Genomic DNA, 10,780 nt, shown 5'->3' with positions numbered 1-10,780 from the left:
CTCAATCGCACAAATGTTTATTACTGTCTCGTATAAAAGCCACACACCACACCATATGTTATTTTATACTGGAAATCGTCGCTTAGGAGATGATGGCGCTGTAGATGTTTCTTACAGCCTAAAGGTACAATTTCATGGTGTCGCTTGTCGCCGAGATAAGTAGTCACGTGACCAAATTATGTCCAGTTCTTGTCGCTAGCGATGCCGAAGAAAAGTAGGATTGAATCCAACTTCTAGCGACGTCGCTTCACGTGATTATCAAGTAAATTTGAATATGGATCTGCAAGATGTAAGTACAATAAATAAATAAATTAATTAATACAGATTTCTTGTACTCTTATAATTATTATATTAAAATACCGGAACTAAAAAAGTTGAATAAATGGAATGAATTCAGCTTGTTATAATTTTGAGGTTAAGTGTGATCACATGCATAGTAGGGTAAAAATGATTAAAATTGTAATAATTTCATAAAATTTTCAGATAGCTGTTGTACATACCTGCGGGATATGTGAAACAATTATTGATCAAAACGACATTCCGATGCATGATTGTATAAGAGCATACAAAAAGTTCTTCGTGGATAATAATTATTATTTTTATCCAGTAACAGGTATAATATATACAATATAATAAAAGAGACGAGAGTTACAACGTTATTGTTGATGCGTACCAGTACTTTTGTGTTTATTGATCAGTTTCCATCAAATTGGTACGAACGTTTTAACCCGAGTTTGAATCGACAATTAAAAACTAATCAAGCCTTTGTTCACATAACATGGTGTGACTCGCATTAGCCCTCTTTTATTAAATTATTAAATCTCATGAGTCTTCCAAATATCTTTAAAAAAAATATATATACTTAATTTTTATTTTATCATTGAAAAAAATAACATTCTACAAGAATGTATATTATTATTTGTAGGTGATAATCGCATTGTTCGACGAAGCCTTGTCAATAACAAAGAAGTCGTCTTGCCGGTTCGTGAAAAGATTAGTGGTAAATAGAAACTTTGAAATCTTGAAAATTATAGTAATAAGTCTGCATTTTTTTAACTGAAATTGATTTTAGGAACTATAACAACACTTTCGTCAAACGAATTACAAGCTGAAAAGGAAAATAGGTCTCATAATGAGAGAGACAAAATCGCAAAGTCTACATTAAATTACGATGACGAGGAACTTTTAATTTTATTAGTTCAAGAACGAAGGCCCCTGTGGGATTTTACTATTCCATTAGAACAGCGATGTCAACGCATAACAAAAAAACTCTGGGATGAAGTGTCAGAAACATTGAGAGGTAAAAAAAGCGTTAAAAACATTCACGGTTAAAATATTTAAAGAAAAATTTTATTTACAGGTAAACTTAGTGGTGAAGAAGCAAAAAAAAATTTAAAAATTTACATGACGCCTATAGACGAATAATAAATACTGAAAAACGCCCTAGTGGGTCGGCTAGACCTCTCCCTACAAAGAAATGGCACCACTATGAATCCATGGAGTTTTTGCGTGACTTATGTCTTGTCAAAAAGTAAAAATTATATACAGTATTTTAATTATATACACTTTTGAATTGTTTCCTTTTTAATTTATAATTTTTATATTTTTAGGGGAAAAGTTTCTAATATTGACGCTATTGATGTCGATGACTCTGCGAGTAACATTGGCGAATCAATAAATGATGATGCAACTTGTGATGGCCCATCAGAGGCATCAGGTACTTGATATTAATATCTATTTTGAATGTTTTATGCTAAAGTGGTTTTCACCGAAACTAGAAGTATAAGAATAATCAGTGTTCTATAATGAATGATGAAAGATTTTGATTACTCTATCAATAATCAAAATATAATAATAATAAACCAATAAACTACAGGTACAACAACTAAAAAGAAGAAGACCTCGGGACAGCAGTCCGATGCATTAGATAGAATTGCCGATTCACTCTGTCGACCATCAACTCCACTTGTATTACCACCAGCACCCAAATGTGATGAAATTGATTCGTCATTAGCAGTAATCGGATGGAGGTTAAGACAAATGAATCCAACACAACAATTACATGTCATTCAGCAAATGATGAACCTAACTTTTGATGTACTCACAAAAAATTAAGTTTTATTATTTTTTTAAAAGCATACATCTGTTACATTTTTATAATAAAGTTTAAATCAACTCCACTGATATTTTATAATTTATTATACATTTTCAGACAAGTTAAATTGCATATATACAATTAATGAATGAGTATAAGAACTAACAATGATAGAATTGACTTGGTATGGCACCTTCACTATTAAAATATTTACAGAATTCTTCGCGAATTTGCATCGCTTGACGAGAACTATTATTAGAACCGCACTGAGTTATGTTTTCTAATGCACTATTATCCGTGCAATTTCTCCAAGAACCTGGAATAAAGCCGTCATCACTCTCTCGATCAATTAGTGTTGAAGTAACATATTGATTTTCTTCAATATCCATCTGACGAATCCAATTATGGAGGCATATAATGGCTTTAACAATTGAAATTGTCTTTTCTATACTACAATTGATTGGTCGCTTCAAAATTCTCCATTGACTGACTAAAATACCAAATGTATTTTCGATTGTTCTCCTAGCTCGACTCAATCGATAGTTATAAATATTTCGCTCGTCGTTTAAACCGCCTTTTCCTGGATAAGGCCGGAGTAAATAATCTGACAATTGAAAGGCTTCATCGCCCACTAGAACATATGGTAAAGGAGGTCCACCTGGGCTGAGAGGTTCTGGTGCAGGTACGTTCATTTCCTTTGATGCAAATTTTAGACCCATCGTTGAATCTCTAAAAATACCACCGTCACTGCGACGACCGTAGGCTCCTATATCAACGAACGTGAACATATATTGTGCGTCACAAATTCCGAGGAGCACAATACTGTGAGTCTTCTTATAATTATAATAAGATGAGCCTGCTTTAGGTGGACACTAGAAAAAGAATAATCATTTATGCATCAAACTTATAATCTCCAATGATGAATGTAGTATTGATCAGTAACATTACTTCAATAATAACATGTTTGCCGTCAATTGCGCCTACGCAATGATTGAAATCCCATTTCTCTTCAAATTCTTTAGCAAGGTGTAGCCATTCCTCTGTTGTTTTTGATGGTGGGATCACTTTCTGACGAATACAGTTCCATATAGCATCGCATGTTTCACCTATAACGTGGCTTATTGTTGAAACTCCAGCGAGAAAGTGATATGACATTGAATGCATCGAATCACCAGTTGCTAAATATCTAAAAATATTAATATCAAATATAATTATTTTTGAATTCATAATGTAATGCACGAAATAAGGACAAACAAACCTCAATGTTATAGATAGTCGCTCTGCAGGAGGTAACGGTTCTCTAATTGCCGTTTGTTTAGTGATTGCAGGTGCCACTAAGTGTAACAATTCTTCAAATTGCATAACTGTCATGCGATAATAGTTTCGAAAATTTTCTGGAGTTAATCTTGGAACAGATGCGTAGTAAAAACCATGTTCACGTCGTCTTTTAAATAATGGATCAATCCAAAATCTCTTTTTTTATATTTTTTTTTTAACTTTGCAATGTATACAGCGACTATTAGTTTATTTCGTCGACGTTGCTCTTCATTTTTATTATAAATAATTGTAGCAACTTGACAGGCCCACTCGTGATATCTTTCTTGATATGACATGTTGGACACACACAATGTAGAAATTTACTTTTTTGTGTGTTCTTACTTGGAACACGCGTAGTAAAATATTGGCATTGAAACTCCTTCGTAGTCTGATATTCAGGGCCCCTCAAGAAGAAAAAGAAGGGATACGCGTCGTCAACCTGCCCGAGGAGCTTTGAGGTTATTTAACGATTGAAATTTATTTTACACAACACCTAGGTTATGTTTTTTTTCTTTCTGTCGCTGCTTTCCGTTCACACAAGCGACGGTTGAAATCAGTGATATATAAAATCACGTGACTCGTCTGTCGCTGAATATGAGCAACAAGCGACACCATGAACACATACCTTAATCCTAAAAGAGCCAACTAGCAGTCCATATTTATATAGTCAAAGAGTTAATCGGCGTTGGTGCAAGTGGCCCTAATTTGGCTGTGTTCCGATATAACTGCCAGTACTGGCAGTGGTGAAAAATCCGTTCCGTTATTGGTACGCAGCGCACTGCGACAGCATCTAGTAACATCAATGACGTCATGAATGGTAGCCATATTGCCACTGTGACTACTGCAGCTTCCAAGGGCTGTGTTCCGTTTTTACTGGCAGTGCAGTAAATGTGACGTCATGACAGTACACTGTCACAACTGTTCCAATATTACTGCATTACTGCCAGCACTGCCATAGCATCGTATTTCGGAACAGCATAGTAGCCATATTGCACTGTAGCTACCTCACCTTGGAAGCTGCAGTAGTCACAGTGGCAATATGGCTACCATTCATGACGTCATTGATGTTACTAGATGCTGTCGCAGTGCGCTGCGTACCAATAACGGAACGGATTTTTCACCACTGCCAGTACTGGCAGTTATATCGGAACACAGCCAAGGTGAGGTAGCTATAGTGCAATATGGCTACAATGCTGTTCCGAAATACGATGCTATGGCAGTGCTGGCAGTAATGCAGTAATATTGGAACAGTTGTGACAGTGTACTGTCATGACGTCACATTTACTGCACTGCCAGTAAAAACGGAACACAGCCTTTATAGTAGAGTCCCTAGAGGTAGAAAGTCTCCAGTAGAGTCCTATATAAGGCTGCGTTCAGATTCCCCACCCGAGTGCACCCAGGCACCTAAAGAGCGTTCAGATTCCTTTAGAGTGCCCCTACCGGACATTAGGTGGGTCGTTCACTTTATCACTCTGTCTATCCCGAGAGAGTGGAAAAACCACATGGGTCCTTGAGCCGGGTGAAACGGGTGGGTGACGTAAAGGTGCGTTCCAAAATGTATCGCTATAAAAATTTCTATATATTTGTGATAAAGCTCGTATATTTAAAACAAATTTAAAATAAAAAAATAAATTTAATTTAAAATATTATAGTAAATAAAAATTAAAATGTATAAATATAATAAAGAAAAACGTTAATAACCAAGTAAAGTTTAAACGTTTTGTTTATTATTCTGTTTATGTAATTACAGATTAATAAATATTAATCTTTTATTCTATTAACGTAAGGTTTCTTGGTCTACAGTCTCACAAAACTGTTATATAAATATTTATATTTGAGATTAGTATGTTAAAGATTTTTAGTATTATTAAATATTTTCTGATACTAATAAAATATACTGTTTGTTTTCTGTTCCTGAACTCCCTGAATTAGTGTGCACTTAAAGTGAAATAGATATATATTTGAAAGTTAGTGAAAACAAGAAGGAACGTTCCAGTGCAGTCTAGTACAGGAATAGAAAACAAGCCTATACATATAATAGATGATATGCGCAATATATATCTTCATCTAATTTGTTAAAATAAAAATTTATTTTTATTGTTTAAATTGATTCGTCCTATTCTACTAACATTTAATTTTCATCTACTTTAGTTATATTGATAAAAATATTCATAGTAAAATATTTATGTATTATCTTTATCGTTTATCTTAATTTATTATGTAATTTATTCTGAATCTGAGATATTTATGTTACTATTTCTCAGCGTTATTTGCTAAACACACCCAATGTTTGAGAGTGCGTTCAGATTCCATAAACCACTAGGGAGCTTTTCATTAGCTCCGCCCATTTACCCAGTCACCCAGAGATCACTCACCGGGTGGAGAATCTGAACGCAGCCTAAAGAGAGAAGCGACATTGATGTCCGAAGCTCTGATTGGTAATCTGATTGATACTTGATTGGTTAAGCGAGCAGCCATATTGTGGCCACAGCTGTTTGTAGAATGATACGAATGGTGTTTGATGACGTTAAAGCGGTCCCAAAATGGCGGTGGAGGACTCAATTGGATACTGAAGGTTGTGGTGGGGGTTCGATGTCGCTTCTCTCTTTATATAGGACTCTAGTCTAGAGACCTGAAGAGTCTCGCACATAAAGGGTGCGTTCGGGGAGACGCTACTAGCGCTATTCAGCGCTACAATCTGTTCGCGCAGCTACTATCAACGCTGTCATGACGTCACTAATGGTAGTGCGTGACGTCATAACTTCGCGCTGCAAACGCTATTCCTTTCGAGGTAGTGTAGCAGTAGAATTAGCGTTTGCGGCGTTTGCGAGCTTCGTGAACGCACGTGAATGTTTGTGACCGTGACTTACAGATTGCTACAGAAAGGAAGAAATTTTAAATATTTTTGTGAAAAAAAAAATAATATTTTTTTATTTATTTATTTATTTTTAATATTTCCTCTACGTAATTTTGAATCCTAGACACCTTTCTACGTTTAATTATTGGTGTATGGGCTTCACCATCAATTTCAGATGATGAAGAATCTAACTCCCTCACTATTAATGCTATTCCGATTAAAATTAAATTTCTTCGCTCTTGCTCTATTATTATTTTTATCTTTCTCTCTCAGAAAATAAAGAGGTTAAGAAACGCTAACGCTGCGCTAATGGGTGTTCATGGAGCTTGCTATAGCTATCGCGCTATTGGCTACGCGACAGTATTAATAGCGTTTGCGTTTACAGCATTGACAGTGAGCTCCACGAACGTACCCAAAATGCATAACATAACATAAGCACAACATAAAGGGTCTCGCATATATAATGCATAATATAACATAAGCACAACATAAGACCAATAGACCAATGAAAATGTTATGTAAATCAATATGGCGACTTTATGCTGGATGCTCATTGGCCCATCGGTCTGATGTTGTGCTCGTGTTACGTTATGCATTTCATGTGCGAGGCCCTTAAGACCTATAGGCCAATGAGCATCCATCATAAAGTCGCCATATTGATTTACATAACATTTTCATTGGTCCGTTGTTCTTATGTTGTGCTTATGTTATGTTATGCATTTCATGTGCGAGGCCCTTTAACCACGCCATACAACCTTACCCTTACGGTCTTGTGTTTATGTCATTGTAGAACAGGCTTCAGTGTGTGTGGCGTTGAAAAAGATCAAAGAAGATACAGAAAAAAAAAAAATTATAAAAATCAATCGTAAGATTTACTCCAATGTTTCTAAATTGAGTAATTATTTAAAATACGGGCAAATGTTGATGAAAATGTTTATTCGAAAATGTTTATGTGTTTAAATATGAAACAAAATCTGACGGAAGAAACGGCAGGCCTTATCTCGTGAAGCAAATTATTAACCGTTAAAGTTGAACTTTTTGAAGGTTAGGGAATCAGATCAATGAAATTCAACATGCCTGAGCAATGAAGAAATCCCAATTTTAGTTTCTTATTAGAAATCGCGACGCGATCAATATCAACGTAGTCAATTGTGAAATTGAGTTTTGGTGAAGATATAATTTTTGAATGTATTTCCTTGTAGAGAACGAACGAAAGAGAGAGAGAGAGAGAGAGAGAGGGGGGGGGGAGAGAGAGAGAGAGAGAGAGAGAGAGAGAGAGAGAGAGAGAGAGAGAGAGAGAGAGAGTGCCTGCGTGTGTGTGTGTGTGATTGTGTGTGAGACACAACCACAAGGGGGAGCTGATCTTTTTTGACAGCACATGTATTTTGCAAAATTACAAACTTGTATGATTTTTTAAATATTTTTATTTGTTTTGCAACGTAGAATGCACAGAAGCTAGGTTTTATAGTTTCATATCAAAATGCATTGAATAAGTATATATTTTTATCAGTACTTTTGCCTGTATTTTGAATAATTACCCTAAACAGATACTAATTGATTATTAATCTGTTTCAAAGCATTAATTATATAATTATGAACATGACAATTCTCATACTGAAATTTTTTAGAAGTATCTCATAAATAGGTGAACTAAAAAATGGAATATTTCTGAAAAGTTGAGAAATATATATTTCTAAAACAGCTCTGGAATAACAGAATGTCCTCGATTTTTTTACTTAAAAACTTATAGAAAAGTTACTGAAAAAAATCAACTTTTCTGAAATATTATTGAAAAATTATTGAAATGGCTGAAACTTTTTTCAAATCTTATTAACTGTAATTCTCTGAATATAATAAATTTAAATAGTATTTCTGAAATATGATAAACACAATGTAATATATGCATATTATACATTTGTTTTATTAAATATTTTTGAAAAATGTTATTTAATGAAAAATTGAAAATAACTTCTCATTATATGCTAACCCAGATAGCAAGTTTCCCACATGTTACTATCAAGTTGATAAAAATATGTTGCTAAATTGGCATCTCTTTTGAGGACATTTTTGATTTTTAAGATATTGCCGACAACGCATGCCACATACACAATTGTATAACAAGTTATTGGAAATTTTATATTAATAAATTCTGTGTTCTATTGTTCTTCAGTTGCCTGGGAAACAGTTTCCTTCTGATTATCTTTAGGTTGCCCTGTATGAAAGGATTAGCATCTCCAGTATAGCAACATGATTGCAACCAAAGGAAAATTTGTAGTAGTATTTCTCTTTTTGTGCCAGGAATGCATTGCTATCTGGGAAGTAATAGAAAAAAAGAAACATAATAAAATAGCAAGCAAAGGTGATGTTTCTTTTTCTATAAATTATAATCTATATTATTAGTAATGTACATGTTTTATTTACATTTAGCCTTCTTAAAATGAAGTAAAGTATAATTTGATTTAATATGAATTTAAAGCATTACACGTTTTATAAAACATTGTAAACATTGTAAAACATTGAATAACAAGTTTAAAAATATAACTTGATTACTAAATAAATTTGAAAATATTAGACATTAATAAAACATTAACATTGATTTAGAAGCTCGAAAATATAAATAATAGTGGTAAAATTGATAAAAGGCAATATCTAATATGTTTAGTTGTCAATTGAACTAATCAAAATAAGTAAAACTAATTAAAATAAGTAAAACTTAATTAGGAATGATCTTTGCAGCATCTTGAGAATTTATGTTCTATGGAATTATTATGTGGTAATATTTAAATGTGTTATATTCAGAGAATTATATACAGTATGACTCATGTAAAGTGTGAAAAGCTTTTATTTCTGCAAGTATGTATTAGCTAAAATTGTAATAAAAGTTGTATAGTCTGAAGATAGAGAAATAATGCTTAAAAAAAATTAATTTTTTAAAGTTTAATGAAGGTCATAGTCTAATTCATAATAGATTTATATTTAAGACCACTTTAAAGCGATGCTGGACCGACGGTGCAACTCACTCGACGTCGGTACTGTAGATTACTGCAGATTTTTCTTTGATAGAAAGTCGAGCAAAGAGTAAGGGAAATAGGCTAGCGCTCTTTGTCAAACGCACTCATCTGTCCTTGTTCTTTGACTTTAGCGCTATGTAATGCAAGATCTTTCAACTACTTTGAACACGATTTCTGCTCTTTGCACCAATTTCACGTACAAATTACATAAACAATTTTCAGACACTTATATTTCTCATACTAAAGCTTCTAGGATCATTCTGCAAGCGCTGTATTGTTCTTTCATATAATTCATACCCCGAAAACTACTTATTTCATACGTACAAAGTCTAAAACTTTTATATAGAGCACGTGTCACGAGTCGGCTGCAGAAGCCGATAATTGAACTATAATTTTTTAATTTACTTTTGTTTTTTATATTCAATTACAGTTTCCGGAGTATATTTTTGTTACTACTTTAATTGTCGAGAAGGATTTTGAGAGTAAAGTCTGACTTTGACTGTAAGTCAATTCAAAAAGTTAATTGACTTTTGACTGTAAAGTCAATTAAGAGATATGAGTGTCTAAAAATAAGCATGTATAGAGACGGATCCAGCTTTGTCTTAAGTACTTTCTTGAGATATTAACCAGTTACATGCCGATATTCATAGTCAATTCTTATTTTAAGACTGTTTTAAGTAATATTTTAAGATGCTAAATATGGTTCTCTAGTTGGTTGATGATATCTCAACATGGTACGATGATCTTAAATATAAGAATCGTCTATGAATACTGACTTATGTCTTCTTTTAAATTGATCATTATTCTGTACATAAAAGTATTGTGCATATAAGGTGAATGATAAAAGAACAGTTTATGACTTATTTATATCAGAGTATGAAAGTAACACGTTACATTTAACGCCGTTACCATCGTTTTTTTTATTTTTTTTTATTTTTTTTTATTTTTTTTTTATAACAAACTGGTATTACGACGATACTTTTTCTTCTTGTAACTATAATGGTAAATGTAACTCCATTTTTTCCAGTAACGATAATGAATTTACCAATTACTTTTATTGTTACTTTTATGTTTTAGGCTGGGTAGAACTTTTAACTAAGTTGAGATTAATTCCATTTACTCATAATGCTTGAACAGTAAAGAAAACTCGAGGCATCAACCACTGTGAGTGGCTGTGGTTAATCACAATGTAGTCAAATGGGACGCTTTCTTTTAGACTATTTATAACATCCTATTTTTTTAATCCTGGAAATGTCATGAAAAGGATGAATTTTGTTTTTGCGAGACATAGAGATTCAATGTCATTTGTTTTTATCAGCGTTTTATTCATGCGGAATTGCTGTGCAAACATAGTGAGGAGAACTGGCTACGGTTGACTCGATCTGAGAACTTTAATCCGAGCACTACCAATCACAGAACTATATTAACGTAAGAATAAACTTTATGAAAATTCTCCAAATTAGTAAAAATGATGATCACGATGATTTTTACTTTTCATTG

At 33.3% G+C, this 10,780-nt stretch overlaps 3 protein-coding genes across 4 annotated transcripts in view; 2 read left to right on the top strand and 1 right to left on the bottom strand.

Annotated features, from left to right (window-relative positions):
* On the top strand, window positions 1-2,180 carry LOC120359192. Its single transcript, XM_039455914.1, has 7 exons — window positions 1-289; window positions 484-613; window positions 926-1,000; window positions 1,073-1,300; window positions 1,361-1,531; window positions 1,611-1,717; window positions 1,877-2,180. Exons 1-5 carry the CDS (start codon window positions 275-277, stop codon window positions 1,423-1,425), a joined length of 513 nt encoding a protein of 170 aa, XP_039311848.1. The 5' UTR covers window positions 1-274; the 3' UTR covers window positions 1,426-1,531; window positions 1,611-1,717; window positions 1,877-2,180.
* LOC120359191 (protein ALP1-like) lies at window positions 2,177-4,045 on the bottom strand. The gene is made up of 3 exons (XM_039455911.1): window positions 3,354-4,045; window positions 3,044-3,281; window positions 2,177-2,967 (listed from the first exon to the last, which is right to left on the bottom strand). Exons 1-3 carry the CDS (start codon window positions 3,464-3,466, stop codon window positions 2,257-2,259), a joined length of 1,062 nt encoding a protein of 353 aa, XP_039311845.1. The 5' UTR covers window positions 3,467-4,045; the 3' UTR covers window positions 2,177-2,256.
* A 2,942-nt stretch (window positions 4,046-6,987) lies between these two features.
* Window positions 6,988-10,780, top strand: part of LOC105202433 (protein Mpv17) — a 42,888-nt gene continuing 39,095 nt past the window's right edge. The window contains exon 1 of one of the 2 annotated variants that reach the window (XM_026139732.2): window positions 6,988-7,134. The gene's annotated coding sequence lies outside the window, so the exon portion shown is untranslated. The remainder of the gene's footprint in view (window positions 7,135-10,780) is intronic. The other variant, XM_039455335.1, reaches the window with a different exon arrangement.

Source organism: Solenopsis invicta, chromosome 12, assembly GCF_016802725.1.
Source record: "Solenopsis invicta isolate M01_SB chromosome 12, UNIL_Sinv_3.0, whole genome shotgun sequence".
NCBI classification, from domain to species: Eukaryota; Metazoa; Arthropoda; class Insecta; order Hymenoptera; family Formicidae; genus Solenopsis; species Solenopsis invicta.
Note: the sequence above shows the minus strand (reverse complement) of the source record. Positions and strands in the feature narration are given on the sequence as shown.

What these genes read in the sequence shown, in the direction of transcription:
- LOC120359192 (XM_039455914.1), top strand. An exon ending in TTATTTTTATCCAGTAACAG is followed by an intron (nt 614 to 925) that starts GTATAATATATA and finishes TATTATTTGTAG; the next exon opens with GTGATAATCGCATTGTTCGA. An exon ending in AGTGTCAGAAACATTGAGAG is followed by an intron (nt 1,301 to 1,360) that starts GTAAAAAAAGCG and finishes TTTTATTTACAG; the next exon opens with GTAAACTTAGTGGTGAAGAA.
- LOC120359191 (XM_039455911.1), bottom strand. Translation starts at nt 3,466, where the DNA reads ATGACAGTTATGCAATTTGAAGAATTGTTACACTTAGTGGCACCTGCA. An exon ending in CGACTATCTATAACATTGAG is followed by an intron (nt 3,282 to 3,353) that starts GTTTGTTTGTCC and finishes TAATATTTTTAG; the next exon opens with ATATTTAGCAACTGGTGATT. An exon ending in GCAAACATGTTATTATTGAA is followed by an intron (nt 2,968 to 3,043) that starts GTAATGTTACTG and finishes TTCTTTTTCTAG; the next exon opens with TGTCCACCTAAAGCAGGCTC.